Source organism: Nesoenas mayeri (assembly GCF_963082525.1).
Source record: "Nesoenas mayeri genome assembly, chromosome: 21".
NCBI lineage: Eukaryota > Metazoa > Chordata > Aves > Columbiformes > Columbidae > Nesoenas > Nesoenas mayeri.
Genome location: NC_137571.1, coordinates 2,223,760 through 2,241,122, shown reverse-complemented (window position 1 = coordinate 2,241,122; position 17,363 = coordinate 2,223,760). Strand labels below are relative to the sequence as shown.

Genomic DNA, 17,363 nt, shown 5'->3' with positions numbered 1-17,363 from the left:
ACATCCTGGTTTATTACAGCAATCCTACGTAAAACAAACTTTAAACCCCAAAGAGCCAGGAAACTCCCCATCTTAGCGCAGTGAAGATCTCTCGCGTCAAAGGCCAAACCTTCCCCTGACCCACCTGCTTCGCTGCGACCTCTTCGTCCCGCCCGTCTCCAATCACCACGTAGGTGACTTTCTTCCCGAATCGCGACACGATCCTCTCGAAACAGCTCTCCTTACCTGCGAAAGACAGCCCTGCCTTAGGCAGACGGTACCAGAAGCCTGGCAGGTCCCCTCTTCCCAGTACAGAAACATTCTTGTCTTATTGGGAAGGGGATAACACCCAGTCAAGCTCCTGAGGCCAGAAGCCACCACTATCACACTATGGGGAATTATATTTCCTGTGTAAAAACCCAAGCAGACGCCTCAGCACAAGCCCTTACCTATTTTTGTAGCGCTATAAATGTTTTCGATGGGAAACACCTCGCCCAATCCGTACAGGAGGACTTTGGCCAGGGCTGGCACCAGCTGGGTGGTCGTGATCAGGATGTTCACACAGTTTTTTCTAGAAGAAGAAGAACAGCGCTGGTAAGAGCACATCTCTGGGCAGCGGTGCCGCGCTGGGCAGCTCGCTCAGCTTGCTGAAGCACCACGCGCTTTGTTGTCCTGCTTTCAAAAGGCTTCTCGGGTCATTTGTGGGGTTTGTTTCTTTGCTTTTTGTTTCCAACATAAATTCTTTGGCAGAAAGGCACTTTTGCGAGCATAGGGGACCTTCCTAACAACAGGTGATGAAGGAGAAGGGTGCTCGGGAGTTTATTCACCTGTGACAAACAGCAGCGGTATCACACATGGACACAGCTCCAAGCAAGAGAAAGGGCTGAAAAAGCAATGTCCACATTTCCAGTTCCGTACCTGGACTGTATGAGCAGCAGGGACTTTAATGCAGTTTCCAGCCAGGAATCCGTTAGCACTTCGATATCGGTCCTGAGTCGCTGCAGAGCTTCCCTCTTCTGCGGGCTGAGAAGGCCTGGGAGGAAAACAACACGAGTGTTCCCAGCTGAGCGCGGAAGGTCTGATACAGAGAGCCAGCGCTTCGTTAAGAGCGGCCTGTTCCGCAATAAAGGAGGAAAACGGCTTCAAGTTGCGCCAAGTTGGATCTTGGGAACCATTTTTGCATGGAAAGGGTTGTGAAGCACTAGAACATGCTGCCCAGGGCAGTGGTGGAGTCACCATCCCGGGGGGGTTGAACAGACATGGAGATGAGGTTCTTAGGGTGGTTTAGTGTTATTAGGTTATGGTTGGACAGATGATCTGAAGGGTCTCTTCCAACTGAAATGATTCTGTGATTCTATTAAATAACACGGTACTGAGGGCACCTGAGACTGTCTAGAGGCAACAGGAGAAACCAGCCTCCAGTGACACAGCTGAGCCCAGACACCCATCTGTGAACAGCTGCTTCTTAGAAAATATGTCTGAGAAAACATCTATAAAGGGTTTTTTTTGTGTAGGTAAAGGGTATCCCAGCCCAAAACCCACCAGGCTGAGTCATCCTGCTGAGCTGCTCCAGCATCACCCCTTCCCAGGGGTGTCAGCGCCAAGATTCAGGCTAAACAGAAAATGTATCAGCAAAGGGACACCACACCAAAATTTTCTCTTAAATGCAGGATCGACTGACTGTTCTCATCCACACAATAAATCACAGCCTGCGACTGGCACGGTGTTCGCTTTTGGAAGACATTACCCTCTTAGATTCCATGGAAACTGGGTCCCGCTTAGCACTAGGAGAACGTTACTTTATCCAAACGCTCAGGAAAGCAAAAGCTCTGAGGAATGCCGGGGCCGGCACCGCGAAGCCCGTTTGAGAACACCCACCTCCGACGTTGGTTTTGTATTTATCGTAGATCTCGCGCACCCTGCGGTAGCGGAACGCCAGTTTTCTCATCCAGTCCACGCCGCCCTGGACGCCGACCGACGAGCCGTGATTCGCGGTGCTGCCCGAGCCGCTGAAGCCGTCCGTGGAGAAATTGTAGTTGCTGGTTGGGAAAAGCAGAGCTGTTACACGGCTGCGGCGGCAGAGTAACGACGGAGCTGTACGGCAACGGTTTTACTACCCACAGGTCAGTGCATGAGCCCAGTTCAATATTAATCATTTAGCTTAAGTAGATACACACTAAATGTAATGAATTATTAAAAGATAATACACATAGTTAACACATAGTTAACACATCAATCACCACCTTTCTGGCACAGGAGTATTTGGTGTTTTGTTTTGTAACTGGTGTTACCACCTTCGCTAACTTCACAGCCACAAATGGAAGCTCCATTTAAGTTTCTATTTGCAGCAACAAAACCATCTTGTTTTCAGTGATGCACCTACAATTAATTGCTCACTGTTCATATGTATGATTTTTAACATACTCTTTGCTTCATGTTACTTGGTAAGCTGGATTTGCTAAAATTTAAGCTGGAAAGTTCTGCTCATATATACGAAAAGCAACTACAACCCGCACTGAACACTTGCAAGATAAAGTCCAATTTGCACTTTGAGAATAAAGGATTTATTCAGACAGAACTACCTGCAAGGTTATGGACAATAAACAATGTCTACAGCTGAACAAAACAAAGGCCCACGTGGAACCAGAGGAAAAGATCCAATGAGAAGCAAGAAGACCCCAAAGTGAAATATTTTATTGGGCTGAATCATGGCGTGAATGGTCTGTAAAGACAAAATAGGCTGTAGTTTCCTATGCTTGCTTGGACCTCTGCACAGGTACAATTCCTCAAGTCTTAATGATTTGTAGGTCTTCAAAGAAATACCACCCAGGACCAAAAAAACTCCCTTTCCAAGTTTCATGCCCCGCACAAGGCTGAGCTCCATCCTCATGGGGGCTGGAAGCCCCCACAAAAACCAGCTGCACATTTCATCACTACGCCACCTTAAATCCTGGCCGTTGTCGTCAGACGCCACGTCTTCTATGTGCACCTGGTCACACTCCTGCCCAAGAAAGAAAGAAAAATAAAGCCACGCTGGTGGAACCCAGAAACATCCTGAAATGTTCAGATTAAAGCGTGATATGAAACAACCCCCTCATGTTACTACCCAACACCCACAGCAATAAGTTAACACATAGTTAACACATCAATCAACACCTTTCTGGCACAGGAGTATTTGGTGTTTTGTTTTGTAACTGGCGTTACCACCTTCGCTAACTTCACAGCCACAAACGGAAGCTCCATTTAAGTTTCTATTTGCAGCAACAAAACCATCTTGTTTTCAGTGATGCACCTACAATTAATTGCTCACTGTTCATATTTTGCCTTCCTAACCTTTAAATTAGGCCTGTAAATTCTGCAAATTACGTTCATATTCGTGGACTCGTGTCAAAGAAGATCGGTCGGGAACTTTGCTAATTCCAACCATTTAATTCCATATTCTGGAGAACTTGACACCTCAGTATATAGATTGTGTTGCTGTGTCCATTAGTATCTGATAACACAGCACATGATTAAACAAAGATTTATATTTGGCTTCCGTGGATTAGTGCAGAACAGTGACGTGGATTTAATTTGGCCAAGAACACTGTGCATGGAAGTGGACGGTCCCCAAAACCATCGGTCACGTACCTCCAAGTCATTGAAAAACAAGTGAGTATCGGCCACTTCGAAAATCATCTCCTCCATTGACAGGCCCGAGCCGATCACCAGAGTTGGATCCTGGCAAAACATGAGAAAATGAAATTCATGGTGGTTAAATGCAGAAGTAAATTGCGATAAATCTTTCATCAGTTACGTTGGATGAAATTTCCCCTGTATATAATTTTCTACTCCTTTCCCAAAGTTTAACATTTACTTCTGCGTAACAGATCTGGTTTTTCTTCCTCAGAAAAGAGCGGTACCTTGCCGTATTTTTGAGCGTAAGACCCCGTGAGCAGCGAATGGAAGATGATGATGGTCTCATCCAGGTCCCAGAGAAACACACGCTGCGTAGGGAACAGAAACAGGTCAGAGCTGAGATATCCCAAGCACCGAGCTGCGATGAAGGAGAAAGTTTCAGGGTGCTAATGAACTTTAGAAGGTAGAAGTTTACTGGCTGTGATCTGGAGAGCACCAGGTAAACAAGAGAAGAGAAGCTGCTAAATTAATATGTACTGTGATTAAGTTATAGAAGATGTCCCCATCATTAACCAACTGACATGATATAAATGCAAAACGAGGGGATATTTCTCAAGTTTTAGATCTTTCTGCATGACAAGAGGGAGACAGAAGACTGAGTGATACACTGTTTAGAAGCAGAGTGCTCAGTTTATATTTAACTAATCATTAATAGATGTATTGTATCTAATAATTATGTGAATATAAGCGATGCAAGAGCATCCAGTCTTACGAAGGATGACCCCCAGAGCTGGTAAAATAAAAAATGCCGCTTATCAGTATAATTGACTCTGCTGTTAACTTTACTTCTCTGTTTCAGCTGGTGAGGATCTTGGTGTTTATCAGAGACACTCTGTTATGATAAATACGAGGGACTGGCTGCCACGTGGACAGAGTTTCAGCACAGAAGGACTTTGATAAACTGCAGAGGAACTAGAAGTTCACCAACTGCATATTTCGCACGTGGGGCGCATGTCCTGACGTCTCCTCTGCTGACGATTCCAAGACGTGTTTAAGTGATGCTTGTCAAGGACCACTAAGAACTCGATTCAGCCAGTGTGCAGATAATGTGGGCCAGGGGAATTTCCCAGATTCTCTCCTTCCATCTCCATGGAGGAAGGAGGAAAGAAGAGTTTTACCACCACACCTGCAGAAAACAAGTTTGCTCCTCACCTCCAGTTCGCTGTCCTGGGAGGAGGAGGGATCTGCTTTCCTCTTCCCCCTGTTCTTCCCAGGGATGTTTTTTCTTGCCTGCTCATCCAGCTCTTTACTTGCTGTTGCTCTTGCTAACGAAGGACTCGTGGACGCGTCTCCTAGAAGAAAGAAAGAACACGGCTTTCAACGCTCGCGTCTCAAAACAAACAGCAGCTCACAGCGTTCAGCCACAAAGCTCCTTTGCAATAGGTGAAGGTGTTTTCTTGCTTTATGGACACAATAGTGGTTGGATGACACACAAACCTACAGCTCCACTGGCCTGTCCAAGAATTAGTAAAGAAAAACAGGATGATCTTGACCCTAGAGAGAGAGATTTGGCCAAGCACCATGGCCATGACTGATGAGGAGCCATTATGGAGCCTATTAATAGAAAGAATAAAGCACCGTGATTAAAAAAAGTAAGTAAAATCAAAAATCAGTGCTTTGATCTGCAGAACATTATGACCATGATGGGACATACTCTCTGAACCCTTCATAAAAGTTCAGGCAAAAGAGTTAACATCCCAAACGTCGGCCTAACTAGTTCAGAAATAGCACAAGGGACTTGAAAGAGCTTCAATTCATTCGGGGTCTTGAAGATAAGACATCGCAATTCCTATGAAAATTCATGCAAAATGGTGAACGTGGAGAATTCCTGAGCTGAGAAAACGGCACTGAACAGTCACCGGGCCATTCCCTGGCCAGCGCCTTGAAATAACAGGTCGGTTCCCCAGGCTTTTACCATCAAATAAGAACACGTTCTCCCTGTCGCGTTTACCGCGGGAGCTCAAGCCCCAGCCGTACCGGAGGAATGTCTCTGCACCATCCGCGCGGGCGCCGCGGCATTGGGCTTCTCGGCGGGGTACGCGCTGGTCTGTAACGCGGCGCTCTCCGCAGTGCCGTCCGCCGGGGCCACCACTCCAAAGCCAGAGCTTGGGTAGCACGTCTGGTACTGGCTCTGGCCCAGGATCGTGTAGGTGGGATATTCCTGTTCGAGGAAAGGGTTCGTTACAATAGGACACTTCTTGCAGAAAACACTCCTCTGCATTCAGTTCCAAAATTAGTTCATGATGAACAATGTGACAAAGACAGGGAGCACCAAGCGGACAGCACGCCATCACTTCACCCCGTGGTCTGGGATTTGTGCTTTTCTCTTGTGTGTTACTTGCTGATTGCAGATGTACTGACAGAGCCACAGCAGCCTGGACTGGTGACCCAGGCACCCTGGTCTGCACTACTGAAAGAAAACCCTTTTTTCCCCTTAGACCTCCAGGCAAGTTTATGTTAATTAAAAAAAATCATAAAAAGCACCAGCACAAGCATACGAGGATTTCTGTGCATCTGCTGCAGTTTCCACACTTCTGATATTCCCGTTCTGTTTGTCACGACACTGAAGGGTTCCTTTGTGCATCTAAATATTCAGAACAGCAATTAACTGCTGATCATTCTCTGTTTACCCACAGCAGGTCATAGCTGCAGAGCTTTAGGACTTCTCTTCTAGCAGCGTCAGAAAGCGTCTCCTGCTTTACCGGAGTCTTCTGGTTTGTTTGTGTACGACCTATTTTCCTTTTCTTGCTGAGGGAGAACCAAAGGTGTTCAAAAAACACAGTATCACAGTATCACAGTATGGTTGGGATTGGAAGGGACCTCAAAAGATCATCCAGTCCAATCCCCCCATGGAGCAGGAACGCCTGGGTGAGGTCGCACAGGAACATGTCCAGGTGGGTTTTGAATGTCTGCAGAGAAGGAGACTCCACAACCCCCCCGGGCAGCCTGGGCCAGGCTCTGCCACCCTCACTGAGAAGAGGTCTTTTCTCAAATTTAAGTGGAACCTCTTTTGTTCCATTGATCCCATTACCCCTTGTCCTATCATTGTTTGTCACCGAGAAGAGCCTGGCTCCATCCTCGTGTCACTCACCCTTTATATATTTATAAACATTAATAAGGTCACCTCTCAGTCTCCTCTTCTCAAAACTAAAGAGCCCCAGCTCCCTCAGCCTTTCCTCATAAGGGAGGTGCTCCACTCCCTTAATCATCTTTGTTGCCCTACGCTGGACCCTCTCCAGCAGTTCCCTGTCCTGCTGGAACTGAGGGGCCCAGAACTGGACACAATATTCCAGGTGTGGTCTCCCCAGGGCAGAGCAGAGGGGAAGGAGAACCTCTCTCGATCTACTAACCACCTCCCTTGTAATACACCCCATGATGTCATTGGCCTTCCTGGCCACAAGGGCCCAGTGCTCTCCAGCCTGTCCAGGTCTCTGATGGCAGCACAGCTTCCAGTGTCACCACTCCTCCAAGCTTGGTGTCACCAGCAAACTTGCTGACAGTCACTCATGTCCCTTGTCCAAATCATTAATGAATATATTGAATAATATTGGCCCCAGTACTGCCCCCTGAGGCACTGCACTGGATACTGGCCTCCAACTAGACTCCGCACCATTGACCACCACTCTCTGGCTTCTCTCCTTAAGCCAGTTTGCAACCCACCTCACTACTCTATTGTCCAGACCACCCCTCCTCAGCTCAGCTGTGAGGATGCTGTGGGAGACTGTGTCAAAGGCTTTACTGAAGTCAAGGTGACCACATCCACCGTTCTGCCATCATCCATCCACCCTGTTACATTCTCCTAAAAGGCTATAATCCTCCCTGCAGGTTTGATTCTCAAAATAGTTCTATTTTAGTGATGCAAATAGTTGGCTTTCCTTGGTTAGTTTTGAGTAATACGTTAAACAAAGACGCTGCACTTAAAATTAACGTGGAAGGAGTTTTACCTGTGAGATGCTGGCGACCGCTGACGTGGAAATATTGACAACGGTTGAGGACGTGGAGACTGGACTGGCATTGGTCGTTGATGCTGTAAAATTAAGAATTACTGCATTAAATGCTTCTGGAAAAGCACAGGAGACAAGACCAAGCAAAGGTGTGAAACAAGAACTTAACAGACTGGAACACTCTCCTTATAACAGCCTAAAACAGGTTGGGGGGTATTGTGAAACCAGTTACATTTCAGCGAAGCTTACAGGGAAGGAGAGCTAGCTTATCATTAAAACCAGGACTTCCAAATGTTCCAGAGACTACAACTGTTTGTTGGATGAGATTTTCTGAAATGATTTGTCAGCAGCTTGTAGGACAAATTATTAGAGACGTGGGGTTGTTAGTATAAATGTCAAGGTGTTTAATAGTCGCATTTGGTTCTTCCAAAGCACAGAAGATGCTGCCAGAGCGTGTTCTGGGAACACAAGTCATTGAGCAGATTTTGTGGCTTCATGTCACTCCACACAGGGTTTTGGGACCCTCAGGGGTTACTGAATACAATGAAATCAGCATGAACAACACCAGATGTACCAAAACAGGTACCACCATGACATCTTTTCTTGTGCTAAATCTTCCTCTGTGCACAAATACAACCAAAAATCACTTGGAGATGCTCAAGCAAAGACTTGCAGAGATCCACAGCATCACCATCACTTCCTCCAAATAACACCCATGTGGAATTCAGCCCAAGACCGAAGATCTCGAGCTTCTGAAGGCCAGAGAATCAGGCCCCACCACGAACTCTTCTCAAGGTCCGCTGTGTTACGACAAGCACAGGTCCCGCCTGGTGAACAGCTCCTGGGAAGGGAATGGGTCCAAAACATGCCTCAAAGAAGATGAAAAGCAAAAGAAACGTATCTTAAAGGAGCAAACAGAGTGATTCTCCTGTGTGGTGCTCTGAAGAGCTTCTCCGCTGAGCTAGAGAACAGAAGTGAAGAAATCAGAGGCAAAAAAAAGATTCCAAGTGCCCAGATTCCCTCATCTGAATTTCACTTTCTATTTGAACTCTGTTTTCCTCCCAGCATTTCTAATTACCCTTTCTCTACACAGTGCTGCACATCGGATCTTTACAAACAGCTCCCACTATAGATGAACCAATTCTTTCTGCACTGTGGGTCACTCCTTTCACCTGTGACCTACAAAAGTGTTCGGCAGGGATGCGCCCAAAGTGACCGCTCCATGGTCTCGGGTTTAAAAGACCAGCAAACACAAGTGCTATGACTCTTTTTTCCTCTCCTTCTCCTCCACTTCCAGCCCTCGGATCTTACATCCCTGCATTCCCTGCCTGATCGATCCTATTCGGTTTTGCTTTGGTTGTTTTCAAAGATGTTTCGACCTGCTCCATGTGCTGGGAAGGGAAATGGTGATTAATACATTTTCTGTTTCACCGAAGCTCAAATATCCCATTATTCCATCCAGCATCTACAGCTTGAACCATGTCCACGCACTGGAATACGTGTCAGTGGGACAGCAGCACCATCCTGCTCCTGGGACTGCAGAGAAAATGTAAGTTTTCAGGAGATAACTAACAAAGCAACACCGTCCATCCTTCCAGCGCCTGCTCCCACACCCCCCTGCAGCCCCCAAGTGCTGAGCTGCCCCCCACACTTGCTCATTTGACAATAAGCAAACGTAGCAAACTCAAAAATAGGAAGAGTTTCCTGCCCGTTTGCAAAGCAGTTTTCCAGAAAAGTGATTCAGGGATTGAGGTGCTCGCTGTGGTCCATCACCCACAGACCCGCCGGGGACATCCTGCCCAGAACCATTTCTGACCCTTGGCCATGAAAGCTGGTGCTATAAACCACCATCATCCATTCTGCCGGGGGAGAACCTGGAGAAAAGTTACGTCTAAAGGAATGTGGTGTTTCCAGTGTTACAAACACTGAGCAACCTGGTTCTGAACGCGGCGTCAACTCGTCTTGGAGCAGGAGGTTGAACTAAAGATCTCCTGAGTTATTCAATGAAATTATCGCACAACAAACAGATTAAGAATTCCTGAAGCGCTTCTTAAAAAACTACAGAGAAAGAGACACGTTTTCACATTCATCGCCCAAACGTAAGCTGCAAAAATCCTGCCTTGCAAAAAGGATCGATTTGCACATATTTGCCATACGCAACATTCCACTATTTACTGCTAAAAATTGCTTTGGGAGCTGGTGAAATTCAGCCCCTGGCTTCTTAGATTCCACTTCCAGCAGGTGAAATATTTACAGGCTAGTTTTATATTAAGAAATTCACTTTCTAGCAGATCTACCAAGCTGGGAGGGGGGTGTGTGTGTAATACATAGGAGCCATCTACCTCCAGAAGCAATTGAAACTGAACACGGACACACGCAAAAGAAAAGAGACCAAGCGTTTAAGCATGCACAAACCAGAGCGAACGTGCAAGCCTCTCTAGTTTTGCTATCTGGACTCAATTAGGTGGAGAGAGATAAAAACCATGCCAAGTTACCTTCAGCGGAATAAGAATAATGTGCTGTGCTGGGCTGGCTTGTGGTTAACCCTGTAGTGCAGGTAAGAACACTGGGCTGGCTTGTAGATGGAGGCTGAATTAAACCACTTTCGGGTTTCATACCTGGCCACAGTGCACCTGAAGCGGATAAATCGGACCAGTTACAAATACGCTGGCACCCAATGGCATGCTGTAACCTCAGGTTAAGATTTGCGCTTTGTCACAAAAGCAAGGAACAAATCACACACAGAAAATGTTTAATTTCGGCAATAGGATGTGCTGAGCGTCAGGCTGCACACAGATTAGAGCTGCTGACAAAACTGGCTGGAAAAGAGAATTAAAAGCACCAACAAGATGAATTTCCGAAGCTTTCAGCTAAAAATCTGTTAGTGTCACGGTAAGATTCAGTGCCAAGGAACTGCTTGATCCCTCGGATGGTGGGGCTGAGCTGCAGAGCTCAAAGAACAGGGAAAACCTCAGGATCTAGCTGAAGAAGCGCAGCTCAGGTCTGGATCTTCAGGGCTCCTCATCTTTTGTTTCACCATTTCCAGCCCTCCAGCCAAATCAAACATGTTTCTCCCTGGCCCGGGTTAGAAAGCGAGTATCGGCTGAGAGGATCTACTTGAAAACAAGCAGGAGTGCGCAAAGCAGAAGGTCAAAGGATGTTTGGAGCTGGACACAAAGCTCAGGCCTGGCAGAAAGACCAATCTCCATCTTAAACCCTCAAAAACCGGTACCAAGGTGGCAAAAGCCGCCTGTGGTTCTCCACCTGCTCCAGGACGAGCTCTGAGTTTCTTACCCAGACAACAAGGGAGACTCTACAGAGCTGGACAAGAGCAGCGGCTCCCTGAGCTTGTTCCATGTGTCACAATTCAGTTCTGCAACGGCTCTTTGATTTACTTACATACCTGCCCTCAAACTGCCACCTATAAGTCAAATTAAGTCGTTCACCCAACTGTTCAGCCACGCCAGGGTTGTGATTCTGCGACTCTCAAGTTGCACCATCCATTACTTTTTCAAACCTCTAGTATTGTGATAATTAGCAAACAACAAGGAAAGACTGATTTAAGAAAGACTGGAGATATATTGCAGAATAAAATGTATGGGAAACAGAGAGCAGGAGAAGTTTGTTTAGTATGGGAAGGGAATGGCGCAATCTTCAAACAGGCGAGTGGTTTTTAGAGGGGCCAGTAACCAAACGGTTCCTTACGGCGCAAGAAAGATGCCAACTCACAGCCACAGGTACTTGGCTTGCACGTCACTACTCTTTATTTTAACGCTTCTTTAATAAATTCTCTCTGCACCGCAAGTGTGTCCCATGCAGAACGATGCACTGAACGTCACCGGAAGTTATTACAGCACAAGGGGTATTGGCAACAAATACACACTAGAAAGTCACGCAAACCTCTGGAAAACATCTGAGCAATCTGGTCCAGTCCTGCCCTGCTCAGTGGAGATTTGGGGATTTGCTCTTAAATGTGTGTGTTCAGTCCTGCACCCTCCACCTGCCCCTCACACCATCCAACAGGTAGAATTTTACCACTCCTAGAAATATGACTGTTAACACCTTCCTAATGCTTAAATCCAGCCTAAAAATTCATGTCTTTAATACCGAACCTCAAAATCCAAACCAAGCCATCTCAGCCGCTGATCGCGTTCCAGAAGATGCTTAACAGATAAAAGTTCCTATGAAGTCAACAGTAAAGGTCTTCAGAAGAATTTCTACTGTTACTGTTACATAACACTGACGCAGTTAAACACCCCAAATTTCAGAGCCTTTGTGTTAAAAGGAGTTGAAACACACACTCCCAAATGAGATTTGGGAGATCAAACCCTGTTTGATCAAACCTTTGTGTCCCAGTGACTACAAACCCACTGTTTCCTTCCTGAGGTTCCCTCAAGTCCAAGAAAATTCATTCTCATGAATCTCAGGTGTTCATATATATATGTAAAAAAAAAAAAAAAAGAACAAAGGTATATAAATCCATTTTATGTACTTCTCATAAAGAGAATTTGTGCTACGTTGCTTTAAACAGAATTAGTAATGTAACTTTTGTCTAATAAAACCGAGCCTCATTGTATCACCTTTTCTACACCATCTTTCGTGACAAATCAATTGTGTTGTGATTTATATAAAATCCTTGCTCTGGAAGCAAAAGCCACAAATGTCACCGGTTTTGTCCAAAGACATTCAGCTCTTCAGCTAAGGAAAAATTAACCCCTTTACATGTCTAGATATTAAGATTTTAGAGATCTGTACTGTAGGTACCAAGTGACAATTTAAATCAGGCGTGTGCTCTCCTATGAACTCTTCAACACGTCTGGTTAGTTAAACATCGAATGAGATAGAAGATGGTAACTGCATGCATTTGGAAGTCTCTGAGAAGCTCTTCCTTACCAAAAGGAGGTAGTCCGTAGGTCTGGGTGGTCTGGGGGTAGATGGTGTAGGGCTGAGACTGCTGGAGCGCTTGGTACTGAGTCTGCCCGGGGTACGGGCTCATGGTTTCCGACACAGGTACAGAAAGGATATGTGCGTATGGCCTTATGGAAAAGAGAGAGTGAAATTAGAAAACCCTGTTTACACTACACATCTTTCAGCCTCCAAACCACAAGACACATGAAAAAATTGCTTTGGGAAGAAGAAACGCTACACACTGACACGTGCTCTGAGTGTGAAATCTGCTTGCGCGTTAGGTATTTATGTCCAGATGGTTTATTCCTCAAATACTGTGGGCATTATTCAACAAGACACACAGGGCTGCTGTCTTATGATCATACGGATAAATTAATTACTCGATGGGGCTCGTTTATCCTTATGATCATAAGACAACAGGCACTGGAGCCAAAGGGTGACTTGTATGAGCTTCAGCAATGAGTATCTGTTGCCAGCAGACGTGAAAACGTGAATTACTTCATCACAGAAATGCATGAAGATGCAACAAGATCCCTTCAGAAAGAAGAGTTACAGAGTTTAGTAATAACTGTTTGACTCACTTTGCAGAATACATTTGTGAGGTATAATCGTTTGATGACCTTGGGATGTAATCAGTGCAAGTCATAACTGGAAAAAAAAAAGAGTTCAGATAATTACACAGGTGACTTCAAAACCAAACAATGACAATTAAACATCAGTATGCACATTTTAATCAAGACACAGGATTTACAAGTTTTTCAGTGCCTTGAATACTTGCTTCAAAGCAAATTCTCAAAAAATCCCCCCGATTCAAATGAGCGATGACTTGTATGACTGTAAATCTGCACAGTACCTGGGTTTACCCGTTTGCATCTACCAGCACCACACACAAATTCTTACCCAGTTTCCCCAACAATAAGACAGGGTCTTACATTAATTTTAGCTCCGAAAGATGTGTTAGGGCTTATTTTCAGGGCTGTCTTATTTTTCCATGAACAACAATCTACATTTATTTGAACCAAAAAAGTCAACATTTATTCAAATACAGTCATGTCACCACATTCTGGGACATCATCATAACTCTCCAAACCCTGAATTCCATCGTGAATTTCTTGTGATTCACTTTCCTTTCGAACCGTTGGCCCCAATTTCTCACATCTAGCAATGGTGCTTTCCTTAAACAAGCACCAGTTGGCAATGGAAAGTTCCATGTTACGTATTTTCAATCAAGTTGAGCTGATTTACACTTGTAAATTGGTGCAGGCAAAGCTATTCTACACAGGGATCTTGCTTTTGTAATAACCTCCAGCCCTCTTTTTCCAGAAGAAAGGGTAAATTCCACTTCTCACTCACTACTCAATCTTTTTATTCTGTGCCTCAGTTTCCCCTCCATTTAGCTTGTGCTTGATGAAGCAAATTAACGAGACCAGAGGAAGAAAAGAGGAAAGCTGGTGGGAGCAGAACTGCAGAAGGCACTTACTCTCACTGGACATGGGAAGGTTTGAACCAAGGCTTGAAGATTCAGGTTTCTGATCGCCGACTTCTGCGTTGCTCACGTGACTGGCAGGAAAAACAAAGGCAGATCATTATCGTGATGAACTCTTCGATTAACATCCTCAGGCACTGTAACCACAAGGTTCAACCTTCCTGACCGAGGCAAACTGCTGTGTCATGACACAAAAAGGGGTGATGGTTTAAACTAAAGGAGGGAGATTCAGGCTGGACATGAGGAAGGAATTGTTGCCCTGAGGGTGGTGAGAGCCTGGCCCAGGTTGGCCAGAGAGGTGGTGGATGAACCATCCCTGGAGACATCCCAGGCCAGGCTGGATGGGGCTCTGAGCACCCTGAGCTGGTGAAGATGTCCCTGTCATGGCAGGGGGGGCACTGGGGGGGCTGGGAAGGTCCAACCGAAACTATTCTATAATTCTATGACCAGCAATAATAAAACTAGAGCCTGCTCATCCCTCCAGGATGGGCTGGAGCTCATCCCAGGACAGACCCCGCTCGTTCCCCCAGGATGGGTTGGGGCTCATCCCAGGATGGGAGGCGCAGTTTTCCTGGGCAGGATGCAGGTAAGGGGGGAATTAGCTGCCGCGTGCCCTGGGTTTGGTTAAAAGACAAGTGATTTTCCTTCCTTTGGCCACTGAGAGGGAGCGAAGCTTCATGGAAATACAACCACCTGGCTTTTCCCCACCATACAACCTTTACAAACAAAATCCTTGGAAATTTTTCTCAATGCCAGTAGCTGAACAGGCTTCCAGAACACAGCATGAGTCTTGCAAGAAAATAGCATATTTCTATGGGTATTTGTCTCAGGGGATTTGTCTACAATTATTCTTGGTGGAAGAACTGTGAATGTGTGGCAGAGATAGCCAACCTGCGGCTGTCACACAGCGTGTTTTCAAGTAGGTTGAACGCTGCTCGTTTTGATCATTTCCTGTGGAAAATGTAACAGATAAAGGGCTGTTCCTCAGCACACTGTGCCGGCCCGTGTTCCTGCTCCTCAACACTGCACGGGCAGCTGTCGGGATGATCCATCTCAAGTGCTCTTATTCTCCATCATTTACAACTTGATACCTGTCCTGGTTTTGTTAAAAACAAGTTTCTCTTTTGGTGAATTTGCCTGTCAGCTCAAGCTTCATATCAGCTGCATTTTCCTGGAGAACCAGAGCCATGTTTTGGTAACACAGCAATGGAATGTGAGGTTATGGATGAGCACGGATGGACATCTGGAGAGAGGGACAACGAGAAACCGCTGACCAGAAACTGACCAACGGAGTGTGACATCCCATTCACGGGATACTGCATAGAAAAGGGGGAGATCACGAGGATCTCGGCCCTTTTCCCTATGGCGACATGAGGAGAGGACCTTGCGAGTCGTCCCTGTGAACTGAGGCCAGTGACGGACTGAATCCAGCTCCGGTTGGCTGCAGAGTCCAGTCCAGGACTTCGGCTGCCGGCTCTGCAGTTGCCGAGACTTTCAAGATTGGTTTTCTATATTTTGTGTTATTTTCTCTATTTTTATCAGTAGCATTAGTAAAACATTGTTAATTTTCCCAACTCTCTTCTCTCTGTCCTTCTTTCCCTCCTGATCGCCTGTGCTGAGTGGGAATGGGGAGAGGGAGGGGCAAGAAGGGGGAAGTGGGGGGGAGAGGAGGTTAACAATAGATCTGCCAGGGTTTTATTGTCACCCCGTAATCTTAACCCTCGATAATACCAAAGGGACAATTAGTTGTTTGCTTTTTTAATTGGGAATTTAATCTCAAAGTATATTTGCCCTGTCTCTGTGAAAAATAAAACAACCTGCAAGCTTCTAAAATGGACTTATAATGACAAAAGAATGTTAATAACGGTTCTACGCTAAAATCAAATTCACATTTACATACCTCAGGCTTTGTTCTCTGGATTCCTGCATCTTGGCTTTTTTCACCTGCAAAGACAAACACGTTCAGAGACCTGACAAACAAAGCTCTTGGCAGAGCTTGCGCACCTGGTTATCGGAGTGTTTAAATACAAAAAGCCTTGCACTGAACTCCAGAGCAAACCGGTGTCACCGGGGGCTCTTCATCTCCAAACGGGTTTTTTACTAATTAGAAAACAAGTACTAAAGCTGCTAAAAAAGAAGTGCTAAAACCTGGGCAGGATGAGGGGGTGAGCTGTTTATGGAATGTATTTAGATGCCACACTTGCTGCTTCCTCCTTTCAACATCCCCTGTCCCCCGGAAAACCTCTGCAGAGACACCAAGGGGGTTTTTGTCCCCTCTCGAGTCACAGGAGCACAGTCCAATGATTTCTCATGCAGGAGAAGTGAATTCATGCTTTTTAAAAATAAGGTGAAAAGAGAAAAAGGGAGGAAGGAGGGAGGAAGGAGGGAGGAAGGAAGGAGGAAGGAAGGAGGGAGGAAGGAGGGAGGAAGGAGGGAGGAAGGAGGGAGGAAGGAGGGAGGAAGGAGGGAGGAAGGAGGGAGGAAGGAGGGAGGAAGGAGGGAGGAAGGAGGGAGGAAGGAGGGAGGAAGGAGGGAGGAAGGAGGGAGGAAGGAGGGAGGAAGGAGGGAGGAAGGAGGGAGTAAAAGGGTCTACCTGAGTGATTCAAGTTTCAGCAATATGTCCCGAGCTGTCTCTAAGGCACAGCTTTACTCCATCTTTTTATTTCACTACCATATTTGGCCTTATGTTGATTTTAAAAGAATCATTAGTGTCATGCTAATTATTTAAGGAGTCAGGACCTTCCACTCTCTCTCTCTTGAGCTGGGGGAGTACAATTCGGGACGTTTACTTTGGTGAATACAAGTTTGTCTTGCCAAGTGTCACTGTATTCAGAATGCCACCTCACTCACTGGCTGTGGCCAATACAGCCGCATATTCTGTCTCAGAATAAGATACTTAAAAGAAATTAAGAAGAAAATCTTCAGCTGAATCTGCTCACAGATTTTTCACGCTCTCATGCCCTGAAGAATCAAACCTTACAAAGCCAGTTTTCATGATGTAAGGATGTAAATATAGAAATTTCCTCCTTTAATACGCACGGCTAATTCATTTTTAAATCCTACACAATATCTGAAGTTTAAATTGTGTTTTGTTCTGATTAGTCTCATGTTCTGTTCACAGTGACTCAGGCACATGTTGTGTCCAGCAATATTTTGAACAACTGAAAATGTAGGTTTTCATTCCACTTTGTTCCCAAGTCACAAATGACATCACAGTGTATTTTCTAACTACTTAGCTGAAGAAAATTAAATTCTCACATTAAAAAGGCACCAAAATATTTTCAATAGGAATGCTACCAAATTCCCTATTTATTCTATTTTTGTGTGCACTTGAAAATGCCTCCAAAATTAAAGCAAGCTTCACTCTC

The 17,363-nt window shown here is 45.6% G+C and overlaps 1 protein-coding gene across 3 annotated transcripts in view; it reads right to left on the bottom strand.

The window, feature by feature from the left end:
* The window catches only part of EYA3 (EYA transcriptional coactivator and phosphatase 3), a 29,113-nt gene that overhangs the window by 2,186 nt on the left and 9,564 nt on the right, over positions 1 to 17,363 (bottom strand). For 2 of the 3 annotated variants that reach the window (XR_013923125.1, XM_080357549.1), the window contains exons 3-17: positions 15,896 to 15,939; positions 13,990 to 14,069; positions 13,091 to 13,157; positions 12,495 to 12,637; positions 10,097 to 10,234; positions 7,602 to 7,684; positions 5,635 to 5,818; positions 4,810 to 4,949; positions 3,882 to 3,965; positions 3,610 to 3,699; positions 2,922 to 2,980; positions 1,858 to 2,018; positions 898 to 1,012; positions 429 to 550; positions 125 to 225 (exon numbers count right to left, since the gene is read on the bottom strand). Coding sequence is in view for 2 of the 3 variants with exons in the window: in XM_080357549.1 (XP_080213675.1) it covers positions 125 to 225; positions 429 to 550; positions 898 to 1,012; positions 1,858 to 2,018; positions 2,922 to 2,980; positions 3,610 to 3,699; positions 3,882 to 3,965; positions 4,810 to 4,949; positions 5,635 to 5,818; positions 7,602 to 7,684; positions 10,097 to 10,234; positions 12,495 to 12,637; positions 13,091 to 13,157; positions 13,990 to 14,069; positions 15,896 to 15,939 (1,611 nt within the window). In the remaining variant the exon portion in view is untranslated. The remainder of the gene's footprint in view (positions 1 to 124; positions 226 to 428; positions 551 to 897; positions 1,013 to 1,857; positions 2,019 to 2,921; positions 2,981 to 3,609; positions 3,700 to 3,881; positions 3,966 to 4,809; positions 4,950 to 5,634; positions 5,819 to 7,601; positions 7,685 to 10,096; positions 10,235 to 12,494; positions 12,638 to 13,090; positions 13,158 to 13,989; positions 14,070 to 15,895; positions 15,940 to 17,363) is intronic. The other variant, XM_080357550.1, reaches the window with a different exon arrangement.